Source organism: Gigantopelta aegis, chromosome 8 (genome assembly GCF_016097555.1).
Source record: "Gigantopelta aegis isolate Gae_Host chromosome 8, Gae_host_genome, whole genome shotgun sequence".
In the NCBI taxonomy this organism is placed as follows: Eukaryota; Metazoa; Mollusca; class Gastropoda; order Neomphalida; family Peltospiridae; genus Gigantopelta; species Gigantopelta aegis.
Genome location: NC_054706.1, coordinates 76,334,809 through 76,362,382, shown reverse-complemented (window position 1 = coordinate 76,362,382; position 27,574 = coordinate 76,334,809). Strand labels below are relative to the sequence as shown.

Genomic DNA, 27,574 nt, shown 5'->3' with positions numbered 1-27,574 from the left:
GCAGTGAGCATGCTCTAGTATTTTAGAAGTTGTGATATGTGATATAAAAGCTGGAGAAGAAAGTATATTGCTCGTCGTAAAGGGACAGTTAACTATTGGAAAATTAAGTCGCCCTTTTTGTCATACAGCTTGGTTTGGAGACCAGCGTCGCTTTGAATCTATGCATAGATCGAGGTGTGGAAGTGATTTAATTCCTTCAGATGTTTCTTGTGTAATCTGCAATCCTGCTGTTATTCAATGATCACCAATATAGCGGAAAGTTAAAAGATTCCTTTGTTTTGTTTTACCACATTAGTAAAAAAAAAAATCATATACTTTGAGAAACAAACCAGCGAGTAGAAGAGCAGTTGGTGCACATGGGGATTCCCATTGCCTGTCTGTATGTCATGTCCCCACATTTTACTTATATGTCCTTAATGAGGAAGTCTGGCTCATACACATAACTATTTATCACATGAAGGCGAACTTAAAGGAATATTCCTGAGTTTGCTGCAATTTTTAAGATGTTATCGACTAACAGATACTTTTTAACGATTGTAATTAAATATCAAATATATGTATCTGCATAAAATATTAGTGGCTGTATATTAAACGTCTTCCTGGTCCTTCTAATATTTGTACTAGGTTAAATTTCATTTTATTTCCTAATTTTTTTTGTTTTGTTCGTACGAATTTATTTGAAGACAAAATCCAGTTTGGGTTTCTTACAAATATTAAGATCACCAGAAACACATTGAATATACAGATACTGATATTCTGAACAAGAAAATATATTTAATATGTAAGTTTAATCGTACAATGCAGCAATCTCAGGAATGTTCGTCCCTAAGTCCCAGATGTTCCTGACTAAATTTAGTCCGCTACATAATATAGTCCATGAACCAGACCACAAATGTTTGAGTTTGAGTACTACATTGATGAACATAGATTTTTAGTTAGTATCATGTATGAAGTGTCCCCTGCGCGTGCTGTAACCCCACCGTGGTACACGGGTGTAACATCTCTTTGAGAATGGCCAATACAGCACAAATCCCCTTGTTTTCTTCGAGATACAATTGAAATTTTGAGTAAAAGTCAGTATCTATCTCTGATATTTGTATTTTTGCACAGTTCTTTACACTGTTTTTATTTAAATCTTGAATTTTTATATTGATGTTGATCATCACTTTATTTGTTTGCATTACCATAGTTTGACACCCAATAACCGATGTATTTTTCGTGCTGGAGTGTCGTTAAACATTAATTGATTGATTCATTCATTCATTCGTACGTACGAAAAAAAACATATTTTAGGAAATAAAAGGAAATTTAAAGGGACATTCGTGAGTTTGCTGCAATTTTTAAGATGTTATCGACTAAAAGAGACATTTTAACAATTGTAATTATATATCAAATATATTTTTATGCATAGAATATTAGAGACTGTATATTAAACGTGTTTCTGATCGTTCTAATATTTGTACTAGGTTACATTTCATTTTATTTCCTTAAATATAATTTAATATAATTAAGACGACCAAAACCACATTGAATATACAGACAGTGATATTCTAAACAAGAAAATATCTTTAATATGTAAGTTTAATCGTAGAAATATTTTATTAGTCGGAAACATCTTACAATGCAGCAAACTCAGGAATGTCCCTTTAAGACGACCAGAAACACATTGAATATACAGACACTGATATTCTAAACAAGAAAATATATTTAAATTGTGAGTTTAATCGTAGAAATATTTTATTAGTCGGAAACATGTTACAATGCAGCAGACACAGGAATATCCCTTTAATTAGCCCGAGTACTCTGACTGTAAGAGAGCTAGACGGACATTTGGACAGTTATACGCTCTCATTACAGTCAGAGACCAACCTATGTATTTTTTGGGCAATTCCTGACAACCAAAAAGTTGGCAAAGATTCCCGCTCTAATACCACACCAATCCTATGTTTGACGTCAAATACCTTTACATCGATCATTTTCGAGTTAACTGATAAAGAAAATCCACATATTAATCACTAATACACATACTACAGAAAGAAATCCGACAGCACCCACATTCAGCTACGCTTCGTGACACTCCGTCGCCATAATGACAAAGCTCGGCGATCTATTTCGAGACGTAGATCACGTGATCGCCCACTGGGTGATTCCGCCTTGTGCAGCAGTTAGAGGGGCCGTCTCATACCAAGCGGCGATACAATGAAGTTACACTAATCTAAAACTTGTAAAAGTAACACACACACACAGAGAGACACACACAGAGACACACACACACACACACACACACACACACATATACACACACACACAGACACACACACAGAAACAATATTATATTCACCTTTTCTCCAGGTGAAAAAGTCTTTGATCTACGACTGGTATGCTTGTTTGGCGTGTGTACCACTCTCTGTCGCTTTGGTGTTTGTTGGGCACTTGGGGTGGCTGGCAGTTTTGTGGCTATGTATGAGCCTGTTTTTTTTTCACTTTTCTAAATTTTATCTCCACAGTTGTTTTTTGTGTCCAAGGATCGAATCGTCAAACTACATTGGAGACAGACGAATAATTCTTTTTCGGGAGTGACAGTTAGGCCTACATCAAAAACATCACTTAATGTCTGTGCAGCACTGGGCCCACCTTTGAATTATGTACAAATTCCTGTTCTACGTAACCGTCCACTTTTATCCTCGAAACATTCTTTACAGCATGCACATTCCATCGCAGAAACACAAAACGAAACTAATCCATGTTGTAACGTCGCTTGGTATGAGACGGCCCCTCTAACTGCTGCACAAGGCGGAATCACCCAGTGGGCGATCACGTGATCTACGTCTCGAAATAGATCGCCGAGCTTTGTCATTATGGCGACGGAGTGTCACGAAGCGTAGCTGAATGTGGGTGCTGTCAGATTTCTTTCTGTAGTATGTGTATTAGTGATTAATATGTGGATTTTTTTTTTATCAGTTAACTCGAAAATTATCGATGTAAAGGTATTTGACGTCAAACATAGGATTGGTGTGGTATTAGAGCGGGAATCTTTGCCAACTTTTTGGTTGTCAAGAATTGCCAAAAAAATACATAGGTTGGTCTCTGACTGTAATGAGAGCGTATAACTGTCCAAATGTCCGTCTAGCTCTCTTACAGTCAGAGTACTCGGGCTACCCTTTAATGTACATGGTATAAAATTTCCAGTTACACTGAAACAAATCGATTTATTTGAAAAAAATAACTTGTCAATAAATGTTTATGGTTATGAAGAAATTGCAACGGTGCCCAACAGTAATTCACCACCACAAAGGGTCGTGTATCCCATACGAATAAGCAAAGTGCACAACGTTGTAGTGAGCAATAGACACGTCGATCTACTGATGTTAACGAAAAATACTCTTAACGATACACAAAAGGTTCATTTTTATTTGATTAAAAGTTTGTCGGGGCTAAAATCGTGCACGGAATACAACGATCGTCAACATTACATATGTAGCAAGTGTCTGTGGTCATTTATCAGCGAAGATCTATTAGACAAACACAAAGACTACTGTTATAACAATGCACGGAAATAGCTATGCCACCGTTTGAAAAGGCGATACAATGTTTTGGTGTCAAACAAAAGTCGCAACCGAAGGAAATGGAATACAAAAGCACGTATCGTGCGGGTACGCATACAAGGTCGCAAGTATACTGGATAAATAGACTAAACCTCTGAAAGTCTACACTGGTAAAGATGCATCAGAACATTTTATAGAAAGCATTTTAGAGGAATATGAAAAAATAATGGAGATTTTTGATAATCCCGTTGATACCCCAGGTTAGATGGGATATTTGCCAATGCCACTCACCGTTATTTGTGCGGGAAAGAGTTCGATTACAGCAGACACGTTGACCTCTGTCACCTCACGGGGGAGTTTAGGGTGTGGGGTGTGTGTGTGTGTGTGTGTGTGTGTGTGTGTGTGAGAGTGGGGGGGGGGGGGTCTGTCATGGTTACTGCAATTTAAATTTCAAACTGGAAAAAGAAGTGGTGTGTGTTTTGCATAACGGCGAACGGTACGACACGCATTTAATTCTACAAGCGTCCACTAGGTTTGCAAATAGAAAACTCAGATGCATTCCACATCTCCATTGACGTTCTAATTTTTGTCGACTCTTTTAAATTTCTCATATCTGTCAATTCATTGACAAAAAATCTTATGAGCAAAGGAAAGCACTGTTTGTACATTTAAGTAAACATTTTCCCGATCACGTAGACATGCTAACCCGTAAACTTCCTTATTGTTATGAATACATAGATTCATTCGATAAATTAAATGACACACAGTTACCCAGCCACAAAGACTTTTATTCGCAGCTCGCAGCCGTCTGTATAATATGTTTGTAAACCACCTCAATGCATCACCGTTTGGTGATCTGAGTTGAATAAAGTTCTGTTCTGTTCTGAAAGTAACATTTCTGACGAAGAATACACCTTTGCAAAACAACTTTAGAAGAAAGAAATGTTTTATTTAACGACACACTCAACACATTTTATTTACGGTTATATGGCGTCAGACATATGGTTAAGGACCACACAGATTTTGAGAGGAAATCCTCTGTCGCCACTACATGGGCTACTCTTCCGATTAGCAGCAAGGGATCTTTTATTTGCGCTTCTCACAGGCAGGATAGCACAAACCATGGCCTTTGTTGAACCAGTTATGGATCACTGGTCGGTGCAAGTGGTTTACACCTACCCATTGAGCCTTGCGGAGCACTCACTCAGGGTTTGGAGTCGGTATCTGATTAAAAATCTCATGCCTCGACTGGGATCCGAACCCAGTACCTACCAGCCTGTAGACCGATAGCCTGCCACGACGCCGGTAACAACTTTAGAAGGAATTTCATATCACAAACTAGACGAATTCATGGGACTTTTATGTTTCTGTCAACGTACTCTTATTGTGTGATGTCATGGAATCATTTAGGGACATGTGCCTTAAAAGTTACAAACTAGATCCGTTACATTACAAGTCTCCCGGGTTTTGCTTTAGATGCTGCTTTAAAAATGACCAATGTCGAACTCGATCTGTTCACGGACCTGAGCATGTACGATTTCGTTGAGAAAGGTTTGCGGGGTGGTGTGTCGATGATTTCGCACAGATATTCCAAAGCCAATAATAAATATATGAGTGATTTTGACACACAAAAAGAAACGAGGTACCTCATGTACTTCGATGTTAATTCACTGTATGCCACCACCAAGTTAGAACCGCTTGCTCTCTGTGACTACGAGTTCATGTCACCAGAAGAGTTTACTGATATCGACTGGACGACTTTGGACACTGAGCGTGACCTGGGGGTACATTTTAGAAGTCGATCTGAAATATTCAAGAGAACTTCACGCAAAACACGCTTCTTTTCCCCTTGCATCCGCTGACGATAATGTAGCAGCAGATGAGTTTTCACCAAACTGTAAACAGTTAATCGAAGAATTCGGTCTAAATTTAAATAAATCCTCAGGCAAAATGTTTTTGTACTTTAAAAGATAAAAACAACTACGTCATTCACTTTGCAACTCTAAAGTTATATTTAAAACTCGGTTTGAAATAGAAATGCATTCACAGAGCTTTAAAGGGACACACCCTAGTTACGGCTATTTGTTAACCATTACGGCGTTGTTTTTCGCTATTAAACCCCATTTTTCACAAATAAAATTGCACTTTACTTACATTTTATTATTTAGAATACACATTTCCATTCACCTGAAGTGCTTTTTGGTAATCCTGATGTTTGTAAAACCACGAAATGCATTTTTTTGCATTTTTTCACAAGACGTGCTGTCAAGAAAAAACCGTTAAGCAAGCGAGGTCCAATCTATTTTTAGAGAGAATATTTCCATTTCAATGTCACAGACGTTGGTATATCACGTGACCGTTATCATTTTGGTTCGGTTTGTTTTCTCGTGCACGGTTCGCGCAACCAACATCCGATTTGTTGTTCATTTGTGAGATTTTTCTTCACAGTTCGTGAACATTTTCAGTAACAATAAAGTTCAGACAAGTAAGTGTCTCAATACAAAACGTTACAAACCCTTAAAACCAATAATTTTGCTAAGTCTTACGATATCTGAAGAGGGGATACAACCAGGACAGAACAGTTGGAACATGTCCAGGAGAGGTGAAACGAACGCACCGCAAGTCTGTGAAATTTGTCGTGACGTAGGCATTGTTGTGCTTCGAGCGACATCTACCGGTGACATCAGAATACAAACTTTCAAAATTATTTCAAGCAATTGGGACATGGGGATTCCCATGGTATTTATCGATATAAAACCTTCTTTTTCACTCCATTTGATAAAAACGTGATCTAAGTGTGTTACAGGTTTGTAGAATAACCAAATTATAATTTATTTTCGCTGGATGGAACTAGGGTGTGCGGCTTTAAGATTCAAAGCAATCAAAGTGGATAAAACCTTTTCTAACTCGGAACATAGAAAAGCACAAGCATGCTAGAGACAAATGTTCATAAGATCTGTACAAAGCAATGTCGAATGTGTGTTACGGAAAATTCATAGAGTCAGTCAGAAAATACAAACAAGTCGAACTGGTCGCACAGCGAGAACGATTAAAGGGACATTCCTGAGTTTGCTGCAATGTTTAAGATGTTATCGACTAACAGAGACTTTTTAACGATTGTAATTATATATCAAATATATTTTTCTGCATAAAATATAAGTGGCTGTATATGAAACGTGTTTCTGATCGTTCTAATATTTGTACTACGTTAAATTTCATTTATTTCCTAAAATATGTTTTTTTCGTACGTATGAAATTATTTGAAGACAAAATCCAGTTTGGGCTTCTTACAAATATTAAGACTACCAGAAACACATTGAATATACAGACACTGATATTCTAAACAAGTTAATATATTTAATATGTAAGTTTAATCGTAGAAATATTTTATTAGTCGGAAACATCTTACAATGCAGCAAACTCAGGAATGTCCCTTTAAGATGATACACTGCCAAATCAAATTTGAAACACGTAATTATTTTTTCAGATGACTTAATGGCAACTGAAATGCAAAGAACCATGGTTACCGTAAACAAACCCATTGCAGTAGGATTTTGTATTTTAGAACACGCTAAACGTCACGTTCTGTCTTTCTATTATGAAACCATGGTCAAACAGTACAACGCCCGCTTGCGACTTCTCATGACCGACACTAACAGTTTGTTCATGGAAATCAGGGCAGCTCCGAGTGAACATTTGTTAGACCCTTACGAATTCATGCAACAAAACAGTCACTTGTTTGACGTCCAACGTTCCCCCAGGCCATGCATTATTTTGTATGTCAAGGCACACAGTTACAGGACTGATGAAAGACGAAGCTGGCGGTGCAGTCATTGAAGAGTTCCTGGGACTTAGAGCTAAAAATTATAATTTTACCATCATCGATACAAATACAAATTACAAAATCGAGCACAAAAAAGCAAAGAGTGTCAAACGGGGCTTCCTTAAAAAGTCACTGCGTCACGAACTATTTAAGGTGCAGTTCTATTGTACTAATGTCAACAATCAGAGACATCTCCACTGTACTAAAGACGAACCATTGGTGCATTTCTATTGTACTAATGTCAACAATCAGAGACATCTCCACTGTACTAAAGACGAACCATAGGTGCATTTCTATTGTACTAATGTCAACAATCAGAAAGAAAGAAAGAAGTGTTTTATTTAACGACGCACTCAACACATTTTATTTACGGTTATATGGCGTCAGACATATGGGTCAGGACCACACAGATTTTGAGAGGAAACCCGCTGTCGCCACTACATGGGCTACTCTTCCGATTGGCAGCAAGGGATCTTTTATTTGCGCTTCCCACAGGCAGGATAGCACAAACCATGGCCTTTGTTGAACCAGTTATGGATCACTGGTCGGTGCAAGTGGTTTACACCTACCCATTGAGCCTTGCGGAGCACTCACTCAAGGTTTGGAGTCAGTATCTGGATTAAAAATCCCATACCTCGACTGGGATCCGAACCCAGTACCTACCAGCCTGTATACCGATGGCCTGCCACGACGCCACCGAGGCCGGTATCAACAATCAGAGACATCTCCACTGTACTAAAGACGAACAATAGGTGCGTTTCTATTGTACTAATGTCAACAATCAGAGATATCTCCACTGTACTAAAGACGAACAATAGGTGCATTTCTATTGTACTAATATGAACAATCAGAGACATCTCCACTGTACTAAAGACGAACAATAGCCTCTATTAGAAATTCGAAAAATAAATAGGCAGAGTTACGTCCCCTAACCACTCTCTACTTCTGGCGCGTTCCGGTTTGAATGAACATGGACGATCATGGTATAAATTCATGGATCAGCGGCGCGTTCCGGTTTGAATGAACATGGACGATCATGGTATAAATTCATGGATCAGCGATGAAAATGTAACTCCAGAAAAAATTACAAAGGCTAGGTTGCAGGAATGTTTACGAAAAAGGGAGCTTCCAACAACGGGAACAAAACCACAGCTGGAAAAACGATGGTCACAGTTGCTTGTGAATCTTCAGCTGAGATTTATGCATGCCAATCCCTGGCATCATAAATGTCCCCATCTATGCTTTAAAAATAAAGAATGATACAGGTAAAAATTAAGTTGATGAAATTGCGTTTTGTTATAACTGATCATGTGTTAAATATAGGAGATGAATCTAGCGAGCTGTCACACACACAGATTGTTTTGGTTTTCTTGCATGGAAATTTTAAATTTTTTGCTTCAAAGCTGCAATCTCGCCTCACATTAATTATCATAATTTCATTTAAACATACAAAGACACCTGCAGTTTTAATGAATTGTGTGTGACAGTAACACCGTTGTAATAGATAATAAAAACTTTATGTTTATAGTACGTCCCACGGGGGATGTACGCACACACACACACACACACACACACACACACACACATGTATGTATATGTATAAATACACACACACAGTTGTATGTATGTATGTATGTATGTGTGTGTGTGTGTATATATATATATATATATATATATATATACACACACACACACACACAAACACAGACACACACACACACACCATGGAATGCTTAATGTCTGTGCATAATATTAATAATTGCAGGTAGATAGTCGATCTTAACTATTAAATTACACATGGAATTGTGTCCGTTACACTATGTCCGTCTGACAATGACACTGGATTCGCTGTTCCGATTTATTTGCGAGTCAGACAATAGAAACCTTATCGTAGGCGAGGAAGTGAATTTTTTATCGTTAGTTTCATTATTAACTACTGCATAGGTCGTAGTTAATAATGCAGCTAGCGGTACAGGAAATCGCAGCTAGTCATTTAGTCAAATTAATGTACACTTCCGTTCGTACACAGAGATATATACACAAACACATGCATATTACTTGCAAATATCAAAACTTTATTAAGGTGCCGTTTTAACGTGTTCGTAAGTATTTTTGTTGAGCACAAAACATATTGTACATTTTCTTTTCTGTAAAAGAAGGAGATTGCACACAATCTGACGAACAATAATAGTAATAGAAAACTACTCCACAATTCAGTAGTAACAAAGGGCCTTTGTTTGAAGCGACTGGAGCGTAACTCGCCGGAAATAATTTAGTGGCTAATTGGGACCGCTTAGCACGATGAAAATCAAGGGCAGATAAGTATGTTTCTAATAGAGGCTATAGGAGACATCTCCTTTGTAATAAGACGAACAAAAGGAGACATCACCATTGTTCCGGAGGCAGGGACACATTGTTCCGGAGGTGCATATCCATTGTACTGGACACGTTTACATTGTATTCCCATTGTTATTCACGTTACGTAAAACAATATACTACTTATTTGCAGACAAATTAGTTTTTGCCCTTATATTAGTGAGAAGGATGTTGGTGTATTGGTCTTACACATCCCCATTGAGCCATTAAAACTCGCTCTGTACTAGGCTTCATTCAGCTCGATGGTCGAACTACTATTTCACCGGGGTCGGCATTTACAAACGTTCGACACCCAATATAGCCGATGTGACGTTAAATATATAGAAGGTGAATCTAGCGAGCTGTCACCCACCCTGATTGCTTTGGTTTTCTTGCAAGGAAAGGAAAAAAAAGAAAAAAATCATTAATTACCATTATCATTATCATTTGAACATACAAACCTACAGTTTTAATGAAGTGTGTGTGACAGTAACACAGTTGTAATAGTTAGATAATAGAAACATAATGTTTATATATTTATTTATTTTTGTTTTAATTTCCACTTTCTTTCTTTCAATTTTTTATTTTTTTATTGCCTCAGATAGTTATATACTGATAATGTCAGGGTTGGGGCCCTGAAATCATTATCTTACAATAGATACATAAATATAAAGTGCATTCAATAAAATTACTAGTTAATTGAAACAGTCAATTTTGGAGCACAAAATTAATGACAGAATAAATATATAATAAAAGAGAAATTAAACAGATATACAGAGAGAAAAGAAGAAAAAAAAATCCATATTTCCAAATATAGAAAACAACGTTATTGGCTTTTAGTTACAAAAACACAAAACAAACAACAACAGTATGTGTCTTATATTGGAGTTATTTTTAACTATTAAGGCTAAGTTTAATTTTCTAGACATCTTTGCCAAGGTGCCCAGTTTTCATCAAACTCTTTATTTGAACAGTTTTTATTTCTCTATTTGTAATTTATCTGTAATTACATTTTTAATTCCAGTTATATGAAGTATATTATTTTGAAGTTTTGTTCTATATATATAATGCTTTACATTGATAATAAGCCAATTCACAAACTTATGATTTGCATGCATGCTGCCGAATATAACCATACTTTTATTAAGCTGAATATATTCGTTTTTTTTGCTGTAACCATTGTTCTATAGTTTTCCAAAGTTCACTGACCGTTTGTTTTCTAAATTACAGACAACAATAGTATATTTTTGTTATATCCAAAACACGTTTATTTTAATTTTTACGTCAAACCAAACTGACATTATTTACCACCCCCCAACATTTTTGTAGGAGGATGGGACGGACTAGTATATGTAATATTCCGATCAGAACAGTCCCCTTCCCCACACGTGTGCTATGTTTTCAATGTATTTCCGGGGACGCATGACCCGACCCCTCCCCTAAAAACACCACTAGCCAGTCTAAACAGTTTCCTGCACACGCGCCTGTTTGACTAAATATTTCGTTTGCTGCAAATTAAGTAGGCCTATATAGATTGCGTTATAAAGTGTAAATTTTGCTGTAATAACAGCTAAATACATAATTTAACCCAAAACATCTACCTAGTAACAGTATTTGTGCATAATATTAATAACAGCTAAATACATAATCTAACCCAAAACATCTACCTAGTAACAGTATTTGTGCATAATATTAATAATTGCTGATGGATAGTGACCTGGGCGAGTTGCAGCCCAGTGGTAAAACGCAAACTTGATGCGCGGTTGGTTTGGGATCGATCCCCGTCGCTGGTCCCATTGGGCTATTTCTAGTTCCAACCAGTGCACCACGACTGATATCAAATACCGTGGTGTGTGTTATCCTGTGTGTGTGTGTGTGTGTGTGTGTGTGTATATATATATATATATATATATATATATATATATATATATATATATATATATATATATTATGGAATGCTTAATGGTTGTGCATAATATTAATAATTGCAGATGTATAGTAGATCGTGACTATTAAATTACATATGAAATATTGTGTCCGGTCAACTATGTCCGTTACACATTGTCGGACAATGACACTGGACTCGCTGTTCTGATTTGTTAGCGTATTTTCACCAAGAATGCATTTATTTGCATCGTCAGTATTAAATTAAATTTAATATACGTCATAATGTACGATTTGTTACCTGTGTTTATTCCACTGAAAAATATGTGCATACGTGCTCCCGAAACTGTCTTTATTACCGAGTCAGACGGAAGTGAATTTCTGTATCGTTAGTGTCATTATTAACTACCGCATAGGTCGTAGTTAATAATGCAGCTAGCGGTACAGAAAATCACAGCTAGTCATTTAGTCAAATTAATGTACACTCCCGTTCGTACACAGTCATATATACACAAACACATATTAATTGTAAATATCAAAACTTTAAGTTGCCGTTTTAACGAGTCAGTCATCAATGACCCCTCAATGAGGTCTATACATATTGAAACTGGTCATCTTACATTTTTGCTACACAGCTGGGATAGCCGAGCGTGGTGTGAAATACAACTTTCCCATCCGCATTTTCTATTTCACAGCAAACTGTTGTGTCGTCTTCTGCACTTCCCCAGCTGTGAACGATCAACTCAACGCCTTCAAGACTTTCTCTCATAAACCGCATCCTGATTTTCCGCAGGCCTCTTCGCACGACCTCTTCATTGACGTTCTTGTAGAAATTCTTCCTTATCCCATCATGCATAGCGTTGATAGAGAACTGAACATATGACGTCCAGGTTGCGTGATTGTTATTGTCCGTATCAGTCCACATGACTCTTACCTTGAAAACATGAGTATCACCTGGTCTGGGAGTTCTCTGTACTATCAAAGGTTCCTTAGCAATGACGTCATTACAATGTTTTTCTCTCCACCAATCAGGTAAAGGCATTGATCGTCTAGTTATCGGGTTGACGTGAACAAACCGGTAGCCGGTTCGGAACAACGTCTGCCCAGTAGAAGCAACTGTTAGTTCGCCAGTGGTACCTATAGATGAGTTTCCAACATCGTTAAGTTTCATCTTATAATCAAGAGGCCATTTTGGTACCGCTCCATCATACATGGCCTCGTGTATCTCTAATTCCGTTGACGCCATAAAGATGACAGCAGCTCGTAGTAGTTTTTCGTAACCATAAAATGTCCGACCCGAACTGTCCAGAGCCTTGTCTTGCACAAAGCAATTCATGGAAGAAACGATATGCAGCAGGCTTGTAATTTTTGGATTACCTGAGAAAAACAACAACACAATAAACAATTTAAAGGTGCTGTGTCAAAGTTGCAATTTAATGACGGTTCCCGCCAAACATAATTATTAATTTTTGCTTTGAAACATAAAGTTTATTCCTTGAGATATATGCCTGTAAAAAATTACAATCAAATAATTCCATTTACTAGCAGATAACTATTTCAAGAGAGAAATCTTGAGAGTGTGTCACACGTATTAGGTGGTGACGTCACTGTCTTATGCGTACACACTCTACACACTAAGTTTTCCCAGAATAAATTTGCAGTCAAGTGACAAAAGAAACAACGGTGGTGGCCATGCTCATTTAGGTCTCATAAGACAATTGACTTCCGGGTGAGAGTTCATTGATCACGATCCACTGTAGTTCCTAATTGTGACATATATTGAAGTTAACATACAATTGTAGAAGAATTAAAACAATATGAATTTTTAATGGTAAGCCTTCTTGCTGTATTTTGCCCTTGTTATTTTGTAATATTGTGCATTGACCTTTTGTAACATGGGTAAATAGCGGAAGAGACAGCTGGATTGAATCGGTTAATGAACCACCTGTTGAGATCGGTACTGAAATGTTCTCAATTTTGGAGTACAAATATATGTTTATATAATGTATGTTCTCAGTGGTAAATGTTGTTAGTGCCAACGAGAACCCGTTCTGTTGGTAATCTTCATTTTAAGTTAGGCAGTTTAAAATGGGTTTCAATGGCAGATGACATCTGTGTAGTGAGACCTTAGCCCTAGTCGAACAACCAGCGAAGTCCAAACAGTAGTTCGTCCCTAAGTCCCAGATGTTCCTGACTAAATTTAGTCCGCTACATAATATAGTCCATGAACCAGACCACAAATGTTTGAGTTTGAGTACTACATTGATGAACATAGATTTTTAGTTAGTATCATGTATGAAGTGTCCCGTGCGCGTGCTGTAACCCCACCGTGGTACACGGGTGTAACATCTCTTTGAGAATGGCCAATACAGCACAAATCCCCTTGTTTTCTTCGAGATACAATTGAAATTTTGAGTAAAAGTCAGTATCTATCTCTGATATTTGTATTTTTGCACAGTTCTTTACACTGTTTTTATTTAAATCTTGAATTTTTATATTGATGTTGATCATCACTTTATTTGTTTGCATTACCATAGTTTGACACCCAATAACCGATGTATTTTTCGTGCTGGAGTGTCGTTAAACATTAATTGATTGATTGATTCATTCATTCGTACGTACGAAAAAAAACATATTTTAGGAAATAAAAGGAAATTTAAAGGGACATTCCTGAGTTTGCTGCAATTTTTAAGATGTTATCGACTAACAGAGACTTTTTAACGATTGTAATTACATATCAAATATATTTTTCCGCATAAAATATTAGTGGCTGTATATTAAACGTGTTTCTGATCGTTCTAATATTTGTATTAGGTTGAATTTCATTTTGTTTCCTAAAATATTATTTTTTCGTACGTACGAAATTATTTGAAGACAAAATCCAGTTTGGGCTTCTTACAAATATTAAGACGACCAGAAACACATTGAATATACAGACACTGATATTCTAAACAAGAAAATATATTTAATATGTAAGTTTAATCGTAGAAATATTTTATTAGTCTGAAACATCTTACAATGCAGCAAACTCGACAATGTCCCTTTAACTTAGTACAAATATTAGAACGACCAGAAGCATATTTAATATACAGCCACTAATATGTTATACAGAAAAATATATTTAATATATAATGACAATCGTTAAAAAGTCTCTGTTAGTCGATAACATCTTTAAAATTGCAGCAAACTCGGGAATGTCCCTTTAACATGAAAATAATTAAATGTCCGTTACATTCATTTAAGAATTGAACGTGAAATGTTTTGAGTTTCATGCTAGTATGAAACGCAAAACCGCTTTACACACTGTATGAATGGCTTCGCGCTAACGCGCTACGCCATTCATACTAAAGTGTGTAAAGCGGTTTTGCGTTTCATACTAGCATGAAACTCAAAAATATTCATGTTCAATTCTTATAATTCCAAACACATAACCATGTCATTAATGTAAACCTCTTTAAAATAAAAAGTGAACTCTATTTTCCAACTATTTACTATTTTATTAACACGAAATTCATACTCAACATTAGCGGAATGCCTATGGTAGTTTCGGCTTTTTCCGTCAATAGCCGAATGAGAGAATGACAATGTTACAATCATTAATACAATTCATATTAATTTTTTGCATTAAATATCAATACCAAGTAGAAACATTTTGAATTCACTAGAAACATATAACGTAAGTAATTTTAATAACTTTTAACATGTAATAAAAATGTCTGAAGCGATCTATTTTGTATGGTATAATTTATATGTGAAGCGGTTGGTGTATGAATATTTAACTACGAACTGTGGATGGGCGCCATTTTTTTATTACTGTCCAGATTTACCAATTACGACGTTGAAATTACAATTATAAAATATTTGAGTGCGTGAAAATTCCATGTGTTGATAGATTTGACATGGAGGAAGTGGTTTCAATGTTTCCGGAAATGGATGAAACAGGTGTGTCGCGAGTTTCTGTGTTTACTGGCCTTGTAATTGTGGAAGTGGCAACACAGGATGGTTTTGGCATGTGTGACTTCAAGTGGTGCAACACAAGTATTCGTGACATTTGACAGTGCCATGCTATTGTTTCGTTTTTGGAAAGTGGAACATTCTCTGTTGTAGCTTCGAATTGAAGCTTCGTGCCTGTGTCCCGACATGTACATGATATGCCTAGTTTCAAAACCCGAGTCGTTTAAAGATTGGATCGCAGTGGCTATGTGTTGTGTACCGTGTACGTCATACTACAATGCCGTTGAATGCGCGTTACTGCTAATGGTTGGCATGAACTGACTGAATTTTGTTTTTGAAATCGCTTTTGTAAAAGACCAAATTCCATTGGAATTATACACTTTTTTTGGATCGACAAAATAGATTTTTAGCTGTGGGATTTTGAATTCACTATAAACATGTAACGTAAGTAATTTCAATAACTTTTAACCTTTAATAAAAAATGTCTGAAGCGACCTATTTTGTATGGTATAATGTATATATGAAGATTTTTAGTTACAAGTTTGACGGCAGACGATTACTGTTTGATGTCTAAAAATAGAATCTCAAGGAAATTCCTCGGGGATTCCTTTGTTGACATAATTCATAAAGTAGTTCCGGCTATATAGCCAAAAATAGTGCTAAACTGAGATTCATGGTGCTATGAATGTCAGTTTTTATCATCACGTGATACGAATTTAACCAATCCAAGGGTTTATAATAAAGGGATTTTTAGAGATTGGAATTATTACAATATAACGTCATCCCATTGGTCCAGACGTTGCAACGGGAGTTTGTTCAAGTCTCGATGAACGAAACAATTACGTCGTCAGGGAACGTCATATCTCATGACGTCATTTTATATGGGCAAGTTGTCTTTTTTATTTTTTTTTTTATTAATTAATTAATTATTATTATTATTTTTTTATTATTATTATATATATATATATATATATATATATATATATATATATATATATATATATATATATATTATTATTATTATTATGTTTTTTTTTTTGGGGGGGGGGGGGTGTTTATTTTTTTTAGCAACTTTTGAGCTTTATTTCACGGTATTGCATTATCTTCAGAATATATGTGGCAAACCAAGCGAGTTATAACAAGCTATGATGTAGGGCCGTTAATTAAGATCCGTCTTTAGTTAAACATCAACAGGTGAATGTGTTTTTAATTACCATCTCTATCGAAGTCTTCAATAGACAATCCAGGCATGCGTACTGTGGCTACAGTCTCGTCATCGCTCAGCGCCAGTTTGTAACCCATCTGCTCGAAGTTCGCTGGTCTTTGAAACATACTGAAATAAAAGTAACTGGTACATGTACGTGTAATTTTTGTTGTTTGTAAATAAACAAAGACATATCCTTATTTAGAACATAGACTCACTTCAAGTGAAATCTGTCTGGGATACGATACGTAAAATCAAGGGGAAAAAATCCAATAATACAGTTCGCTATTTGTCTGTCAATGACGTCTCATCGTGACATTGCCAATGCACTGGCAGACAATTTCTCTCATAACTCTTCTTCTTCTTTCAGTACAGATGCTTTTACATCTGTCAGAAATAAAGCTGAAAAGCAACCTATTAACTTTCAATCTGAAAATGCTGAAGTATACAACAGGCACTTCTCTTTGGAGGAGTTGCAGGACGCTCTACGTAGAGCCCATGATACCTCAGTAGAACAACACTTACCTGAATCATCCTTAATGGTTCTATTACATATCTTTAACCAAATCTGGATTTCGGGTGACTTTCCCTCCGATTGGAGAAAAGCCATTGTCATTCCTATTCCTAAGCCTGGTAAGGATCCAACAAATCCTACCAGTTATCGCCCTATTGCTTTGACAAGTTGCATTTGTAAAACCATGGAAAGAATGATCAATCGTAAACTTGTCTGGTATCTCGAGTCCTACACATTGCTTACTAACGTGCAATGTGGGTTCAGGCCTAGACATAGCACGGTCGATCATCTAGTTAGATTTGAAACGTTTTGTAGGGATGCTTTTATCCATAACCAGCATTTGGTACCGGTCTTTTTTTTACCTCGAGAAAGCTTATGATACCACGTTAAAGTATGGGATTTTGAAAGACCTCCATGGCATGGGCCTAAGAGGCTGTATGCCTGAATTTATCTCAAATTTCTTACAGAATAGGTCCTTCAAGGTACGAGTGGAGCTACGTTATCCGATTCTTACTCCCAAGAGATGGTCCAGTATGAGTATCATTGAACGTTGCAGCTTTGTTTGAATAAACTTCAACAATGGGCAACTGACAATGGATTTCGATTCTCAAAGTCAAAAACCGTCTGTATGCATATCTGCCAGAAAAGAGGTCACCATTTAGATCCTCAGCTGTTTCTAGACAAAACTCCGGTTCCAGTTGTGGAGGAGACCAAATATCTGGGGGTTATTTTTGACAGGAGGCTATCTTTTGTTCCTCATTTAAAGTATGTGAAAAAGAAGGGCTTAAAGGCCCTCAATATCTTAAAGGTTATTGGCAAGACTGAATGGGGAGCAGATCGAAAGGTTATGCTCCGACTTTATAAATCTTTAGTTCGGTCTAAACTTGATTATGGGTGCATTATGTATGGGTCAGCACGTAAGTCTTACTTGCAAATGCTAGATCCTATACACAACCAGGGACTTAGGTTTTGTCTTGGTGCTTTCAAAACATCTCTTGTGGAGAGCTTGTACGTCGATGCACACGAACCTAGTTTGGGTGCTAGACGTGCAAAGCTTTCTCTGCAGTATGTTACAAAGATTAAATCAATGCCAAAACATCCTGCACACAATGCGGTGTTGATAATAAATATATAAAGTTATTTGATGCGAAACCGAATGCAATTCGAACATTTGGTCTTCGTATTACGAAGTTTTTATTAGTTTCCAACATTGATTTAATAGACATTTTGGAAACAAATTCATATTTTATTTTGCCACCTTGGTGTATCAAACCACCAAACATTGTATTCGATCTTGTGCATCTAAAAAAAGATCGCACAGATGCCGTTATATATAAACAACATTTCATGGAAATCCAAGAGAGGTACTGTGATTACATTCCTGTGTACACAGACGGATCACGGGATGGGAATTCTGTGGCTTGTGCTACAGTTTTTCCATCAGACGCAATAATTTCCATGAGTTTGCCCGATTCAGCATCAATCTTGACTGCTGAAATTTACTGCATCCAAGTATATTATTTTTACAGACTCACTTTCGTGTCTCCAAGCTCTACAGTACATGAAATTGGAGCATCCCTTAGTTGGGATGGTGATACGAAAGTGTGTCTTTTTATCAATTGCCAATAAAGATATTATATTTTGTTGGGTACCCAGCCATGTCGGCATTAGGGGTAACGAAAAGGCAGATGTTGCTGCCAAGTCTGCTTTGAACTTGCCCCGTGTCCATGTTGGTGTCCCCTACAGTGATTTTAAATTTCATATTAACCAATATACCTTTTCGACTTGGCAAGATGATTGGGACGGCGCGGTTGCGAATAAGCTTCATTCTGTCAAGGCAGTCCTGGAAGAGTGGCAGTCATCCTACAGGCGGTGCAGGAAGGATGAATTAGTCTTATGCCGTGCCCGCATCGGCCATACATATTTGACGCATTCGTTTATTTTAAAGGACCCTCCTCCTCAGTGTGAACACTGTCAGTGTACACTGACTGTGCGCCATATTTTGGTGGAGTGTGATAATCTCAAGCCGACGAGATATGATATATTTGGCAACGAAAATGTTTTGGAATCGTTTAAATTCCATCCAATGTTAATTGTAAAGTTTTTAAAACACATTGACTTCTATATAAAAAAATTAATATATACTGAACTTGATTTTATATATTGTATTATACTTTCCCGCCACATCTCCTTACACTGTGGTTTTACATAACTATATATAAATAATATGTTCATATACTTACCATTTGTGACACCCAATAGCCGATATGTATTTTTGTGCTGGGGTATCGTTAAACAAACATTCATTCATTCCCAAGAGATGGGTGTGCCTCAAGGTAGCATACTGTCAGTAACTTTATTTTCCGTGAAAATTAACAGCATCACCCAGTGTTTAAAACCTGGCGGTGATAGCACGTTATATGTCCACGATTTTCAGATTTGCTACAGGTCGTCCAGTATGAGTATCATTGAACGTCAGTTGCAGCTTTGTTTGAATAAACTTCAACAATGGGCAACCGACAATGGATTTCGATTCTCAAAGTCAAAAACCGTCTGTATGCATATCTGCCAGAAAAAAGGTCACCATTTAAATCCTCAGCTGTTTCTGGACAAAACTCCGGTTCCAGTTGTAGAGGAGACCAAATTTCTGGGGTTTATTTTTGACAGGAGGCTATCTTTTGTTCCTCATTTACAGTATGTGAAAAAGAAGGGCTTAAAGGCCCTCAATATCTTAAAGGTTATTGGCAAGACTGAATGGGGAGCAGATCGAAAGGTTATGCTCCGACTTTACAGATCTTTAGTTCGGTCTAAACTTGATTATGGGTGCATTGTGTATTGGTCAGCGCGTAAGTCTTACTTGCAAATGCTAGATCCTATACACAACCAGGGACTTAGGCTTTGTCTTGGTGCTTTCAAAACATCTTCTGTGGAGAGCTTCCATGTCGATGCACACGAACCTAGTTTGGGTGCTAGACGTGCAAAGCTTTCTCTGCAGTATGCTACAAAGATTAAATCAATGCCAAAACATTCTGCACACAATGCGGTGTTTGATAATAAATATATGAAGTTATTTGATGTGAAACCGAATGCGATTCGAACATTTGGTCTTTGTTTATCATTTTCCAACATTGATTTAACAGACATTTTGGAAACAAATTCATATTTTATTTTGCCACCTTGGTGTATCAAACCACCAAATATTGTATTCGATCTTGTGCATCTAAAGAAAGATCGCACAGATGCAGTTATTTATAAACATTTCATGGAAATCCAAGAGCGGTACTGTGATTACATTCCTGCTTACACAGACGGATCACGGGATGGGAATTCTGTGGCTTGTGCTACAGTTTTTCCATGAGACGCAATCATTTCCATGAGATTGCCCGATTCAGCATCAATCTTTACTGCTGAAATTTGGGTATCATTAAGAGTTTGAAATTATTATGCTCCAAACGTAGCTTTTGAACGGGAAGGAAGACATGGGTTTGTAAGTCAGAACAACTAATTATATTTCAAGATAAGCTATTTTTAATAGCCGTACATCGAACAACTATCAAATGAAAGCACTTGAAGTATGCCAACAAAAACATTTCACCCCGAAAATTGTACACCCTAACACAATTTGAACACATTTAGAAGTCACCAATCATGCTTTCGTGTTATGTTACACATTGTTATGTCACTATGACAGAGATGCGATTAGTCCTCACTTGAATCATCAGATTCCGATGAATCTCCCCTCCTCCTAGGTACATCATCATCTCCCATCTCCTACTCATCCTCCTTACTCTCGTCGTCCTCGCTCTCGTCAGCTGGCCTTGATGCTGGTAGATGCGTCGGGAGAGCAGGTCGCGTGTGACGCACTGGGCAACAGCTCCCACCCATTTCCGAGGGGTGGTGCTTCATGGAGGGGTAGCGCACTAGATAGGCGAAGTAGTTGGCAGGGAGGCAGTGTTGGCGTAGGCTATCTGCATCTGGAGGTAGACGGATGAATGATTTGTTCTTCATTGTCTTCCACTTCGCCGAACGGGCCTCAGCCATGGTGCTACTCTTTTTGTTGCCATAGATGACATGTCGTGTGAACTGGAAGAGCTCCTCTTCCACATCCTCCTCAAGGTAGAGGCTATCTCCGCAGGGCTTTTCGCCACCTGCTCATACACCGACTTCTTACCCTTACCTGTCATACAGTGCAGCTGCGCAATACAGTCTGACATCTCGTCAGTCACCAGGCCACGGCAGAAATATTTCTGATGCTTTCTCTTGATACAGAGCATACCGGGTAGCTGATGCGAGATGAACGCTGCCGCGACATAGGCATCGGTATCAGCGGCATCAATGACAACAGGACCACTGTAGCCTGACTCGTACAGAACTGCGTAAGCGGAGAAGAGGATAGTGTCAGCCTCAGACTGATCGAAGCTGTAGGTCTGCATCGGTTGCTGGGTTGACAAGTTGGTGCAGTGTGAGCCAACAGAGTAGACAATTTCTGCAGCAAAACTCTGTGCAAGGTCGGTTAGGTAGTTGCATATCACATTTTGCAGCCGCCCCTTGTTGCTGACACTACACAACAGTGTTTTGTACGCTTGGGCAGTGGGGAAGGGGTCGCCCAATTTCATGTAGGTGTTGGGGACATGTGCCTTACTCTGTACCCGCAGGTCTCGCTCGTCATCTTTAGTCGAGTATGCTGCGTCGTACGGGTCGTTCACACAGATGATACGGTCAGCATTACCATGGCGGGTAAGGATGATTGATTGCACCTTGTGGACGTAGTTTGACCACTTGTATGGGGTGCCATCTTGCGTCTGGCAATCTTCTGCTGATGGAGTTGCCACGGAGGCCACGGGATGGGGTTTGATTGACCGACCGCGCATCGAGCGAGCACTTTACCACTGGGCTACTTCCCGCCCGGTAAATCAGTTAGGATTACAAAACTCTCTGCTGTCTTAGTACCTATTGTACAAAATGAGGGCTTACTGTCAAAAACAAAGATTATTGTATTCAACAAAGGTAGCAAGCTCATAAAAAGATTTCGTTTTACATACGATACAATTGCTATTAACATTGTTTAGTCTTATTGTTACTTAGGTATTTTGTTTACTGCCTCCGGTAATGTTAACAGCGCTTGTGATCAGGCTACCAAAGGCATCTTTAAACTCAAACAAATTGATGTTAGAAACAATACTATTAGTTACGCGGTTTTTGCCAGGGCGTACGGGATTGTACGCCCCTTCAAATTCTGTATTTCCTGAGGCGAAGCGAAAACGAGTGTGGTATTTTATTTATTACCCTCCTTTAAATCACGCAAATTATGAAAAATAAATAAATCAATCAATCAATTTTGTAGCCTATTTCAAGACCGGATGTTGATTTGCATAACTAGCCGGTGCACGACTACGTACCGCCGCATTGAGAAATAGTTCGTTGTACTTCCGCTACTTCTCAGTGACGTTTTCAGGGGAGTGGTGTAGACGTACTTCCCCATAAATTTCCATCGGGTTTCATTTTTTAATTTAAAGAAAGCTGTAAGGTACATGCATCTATATATGTTTATTTTCATATTGGGTGAAAAATGGGTAAAACTAATGCATAATTCCATATTTTAACAAAACGCCCTCAAGAAAGAAATGTTCCCGTTACCCCACTGGTTATGCTAATAATGATGAATTCACAAATCACAACTGACAATAACAATTTGTTGACCAAAAATCCAACCAATAAGAGAATAACAAGTGTTTTTGCAGTTAAAAACGTGTAGCTTCCAAAAGCAGCTGAGTTCACGGGAAAACTAAAGTTATAACTTTAAGGTCGACGACAGTCACTTTTCGCTCCCTTGTTTTGGCTTTCTTTGTACACAATAGATATAGCATATCTTACCGTAATTTCACTAGAAATCCATATTTCGTAAAATGTACAATTTTTCAATCACAGAATTTTCTTCAAACACATTCAGGTGCTTCAGTAATGTTCGAAAAAAAAAAAAAATCAATAGGAATTTTGCATTGGATTTTTTCCAGTTCTTAAAACGGAAACGTCATGTACCCAGTTTGTGGTTATTGTAAGGAGGTGCAAAGTGACGTCATTGGAATTCTGACGTCATTCAAATTCAAAATTAGCTATATTATTACAATGCATCGCCACATTAAAATAAAAACTGGTCTACTAACCTTGACCCCTGTTAAATTTCTACAACAAGCAAACAACGCTGTTTACAGGTCAGTATATTTTACTTTTTCATAATTCTACAAAAAATATTAAGTTTAAGTTTTAAAAAATTAAAAAAACTACCTTTTGTCAAATATATCATATGAAAAAAATTAACGTTGGATATGTTTCATTTATTGTGTACGAAGCCAAACAAGGGTCCAAAAAGTGACTGTCGTAGACCTTAATAATGATGAATTCACAAATCACAACTGACAATAACAATTTGTAGACCAAAAATCCACATAATAAATAAAATGAATATGTTTAATTATTGTTCTATTCATTCTTTTATTTTTATTTTTTATTTAAAAATATTTCTCGCGCGGTCCAGTTTACATCAACTTTTAATGAATGACATTTGTAGTAAAAGTTGTGGATGTTACTGACCTTGACATTAATTATGAATGAAAAAAATAGTCCCGTTATGCTAATAAGGTCGCTGTCCAACCAATCGAAATTAACTCTGTTCCCTGTTGACAAATCGAAATACAGTTTGTAATACGCACCTGGTGGTGCGTACGAAATTTGTACTACACCGCTATATCTTCACCAGGACGGTAATAAATATATATATCTTATATTTTCAGTGCAATCAAAGTATGTGATATTTTTCAGATCACATACTTTAAGAATTTGATAACTTTGCAAATTAGATGCAGGCCAAAATTAGTCGAGGTCTCGGCACTAGGTTTATTGACATTTAAGCAAACGTACTTTGGTGACACTCCATGATTGACGTATGCATTCATAGTCATCAAATAAAAACATTTCAATGGCAATTTGACACTGAAAGCTGTCCAGCGTTCAGAAAACAAAAAAACGTTAGGCATAATTGTATTTTGATGTAAGGACATCCAAAATGACGTCATTTGAGTTTGACGTCATTTCCATTCAAAAATACACCGCGCTACATATTCTTACGTCATTTGAATAGAATGGCGGACTGGAATTAAAGTTGCGTGTACAGTTTACAAAAACACATTGTATTAAGCTTGAGCTTATATGATAAAGAGATTATTACCCTCGTGTATTTCGGTATCGTCAATATCATATATTAGGAGGCTCGCATAATACAATTTTTATTCCTAATATATATTGACGATACCGAAAAACACTGGTAATAACCTCTCTCTCTCTCTCTCTCTCTCTCTCTCTCTCTCTCTCTCTCTCTCTCTCTCTCTCTCTCTCTCTCTCTCTCTCTCTATATATATATATATATATATATTTATTACCCATATGGGTTTAAATATACGGGGTAATATTTGTTCGATCTCTGCACAGTGTGCAGATTGCTTCTACAGCCACTGATTGGCTGGCTTAAAAATCACGACGTTTGATTGGTTGCTTGCCATGGCCGGAACTTCACTTTCATTCATATAATGTTACCATTCATGAGTCAGATTACACATACGTTATATGATCTACAAAGATTTACAAAAACAAATGGACTCATTTGTTTCGTAAACATGAAATGGTATATTTTCATAAGCAGCGGCTTTAGTAATATATAAAAATAATTATTTTCAAATGCAGATACAGTTGTATTATTTTGTACTGTAAACATTTGGCTGTAAAAAGAACGCCGTTGTGCTATGACGTCATTTACATTACGTCATGTAATGCACGTAATGGCTGATAGCTTTGTTGTAGACTGCAGAGGAATTTTTACATTAAAAATCTGTTAAAATTGACAATGGGTAATACAGAGAATAACCAACTCGCTACGAGGAGTTACGAATTATCTGTCCCTTGTGAATGAATGTTGTAAAACCCTCGCCAAAGGCTCGGGTTTACAACATTCATTCACTCCGGACAGATAATTCGTAATTCCTCGTAGCTCGTTAGTTATTCTCTAAATATTATATTATTACCCAGCAGTCACTCATAACAGGGAAAATATTTTCCATATTTTCTCAGTGAGAAATATTCTGCATTGGTCTAACGAACAATACTATTGGGCATTTTGACGCTTACGAACCAATGACCTTGTCGGTACTAAATATGACGTCATCACGATTTGGTACACACAATGACGTCATGTAGTTGAAAAAGTTTGCGTTTAGGGCTCTGTTTTTGGTGTTAAATTTATAACAAAATGTCATTTTAAAAGTAAAGTAAAGTTTGTTTTATTTAACGACGCCACTAGAGCACATTGATTTTTGATCTTATCATCGGCTATTGAATGTCAAACATATATGGTCATTCTGACACTGTTTTTTTAGAGGAAACCCGCTGTCGCCAGATAGGCTACTCTTTTACGACAGGCAGCAAGGGATCTTTTATTTGCGCTTCCCACAGGCAGGGCAGCACAAACCATGACCTTTGCAGCGCACAATATTTCACGCGAACCGCCGTTCTGTTCGCGTGTCGGTTACGCAAAATTAAATTTACGCGAACCGCAAATCGGTTACGTCGTGACCTGTAGACGTTCAGAAATTAAAACTTGCAGACTTCACGATTACAGTAAGTTTATTCATCCAGACATACTACTAGTATTCCGACAAATGTTTTAGACTGATTTTTAGATACTTGAAGTGCAGCAAACCTGTAGCCAACGGTATATTGCAACGGTTGTAACTTGTGACCGAAGACTCAGTATAGAGTCGAGCCAAAAGTTTTAAAGAAATGTGCACGGATCGCTAAGGCGCCTAAATTATCTGCTGCTATTCTATCTCTAAAGGAATATATGTAGACATAATATTGGATTGCCTATAATTTTACAAAGGTTGAAAACGGTTTTAACGTAAACAAAAATGCAAAAATGTCACAAAAGCTGAAAAATACTAACATCGCATAATGAGCTTTAAATAACAAACATTAGGAACGTCACTGTAGTATAGAAGTACCAACGATAAAGTGAAAGTAGCATCGCCACCGCAAAATATCGGTGTCAAATTGTGGTCTTTCTTTTTATGTTATTATAAGATTTATTTTTATTAATCTAATCATGCACCAATGAGTACCTGTTTTATAGTTCAGAGGAACTGGACATTTGTTGCTTGGTTTTTTTTTTTAGCAGTCAACAGCGCATGCGTCTGGATGTTGTAGTTCCTTCACTGGCCGCCAGATGGAACTGGTGATGGTTTAACCCGTTACGGTGCTTACGAAAGTTGAATTGCTGCTGTTTTATTTAACGACGCAGACATAGATGAATCGGGGAATCGCAACACTAGCCATGCAATCCTTTCGTCACCACACTTGTCATGTTGGTTGTTAAGCGACTATCGGTAATGATCTTTCAAGTACAGCTAGTGTTACTGCAACTATTAGATGAACCGTGATATCAACCAAACAATTAGTGCACAAACGGGCCTACGCATAAAGCGTTACGGTTGATTCATACTTCACTCGCCAACGTCCATACGGAACGGAAATTTAGGTCGCCGCAAGGTTGCCGACAACTAAAATCCGTCGAACAAACTCGCGCGGAAGGCGCACACAAGATGACGTAGGGAAGCGAGTGAAACTGACATGTTTTCAGTGTTCGCACGAGTGATCCGTTTCCAATCCGCCCGAGATGAATTTTATTTATCTTTTTGCGCATTGCGTTTCTGCTTTGTTGAGGTAAAAATAAAGATGGCTGGCGTTAAAAAAGTTCCCCTTTCTTCAATAGAAGACGAACTTCTCATTAACGAAGTGTGTAAGAATCCAAACCTGTATGATACTAGTTTACTAGAATACAGGGACCATGGACGGACAGAACAATCGTAGATTGCTGTAGGCAATATTGTTGAAAATAAAGATCGTGGAGGGAAAGTATTTGCGGGATCAATACGACCTACTGAGTTTCCTATCCGACCATGTAAAACATAGAGAAACACATGGGGACCTATCCAGGTATATCAAATCTAAATTCTATTCTACAGTTCAGTGTTGAATTATAACTTAAGTCCCTTTCGTATGAAACTACATTGTAGTTAGTGACAATTCTACTGTTGACGCCCCATTCACACCTTATTTCCCTGCATAAATAATTGTGTTTGTATAATATTATGTAATACTGCATACCTAAAACCCTTTGAAATGACAAACGTTGCACATCTATGTCATTAAGCATACATGTTAAATTGTTTAGGTATGTAAAACTATAT

At 37.3% G+C, this 27,574-nt stretch overlaps 1 protein-coding gene across 1 annotated transcript; it reads right to left on the bottom strand.

Annotated features, from left to right (window-relative positions):
• Window positions 1-11,743: 11,743 nt before the first annotated feature.
• LOC121380250 lies at window positions 11,744-16,889 on the bottom strand. Its single transcript, XM_041509085.1, has 2 exons — window positions 16,776-16,889; window positions 11,744-12,984 (listed from the first exon to the last, which is right to left on the bottom strand). The coding sequence occupies exons 1-2, from the start codon at window positions 16,861-16,863 to the stop codon at window positions 12,224-12,226; spliced, it is 849 nt and encodes a 282-aa protein (XP_041365019.1). The 5' UTR covers window positions 16,864-16,889; the 3' UTR covers window positions 11,744-12,223.
• Between the last annotated feature and the right edge of the window lie 10,685 nt (window positions 16,890-27,574).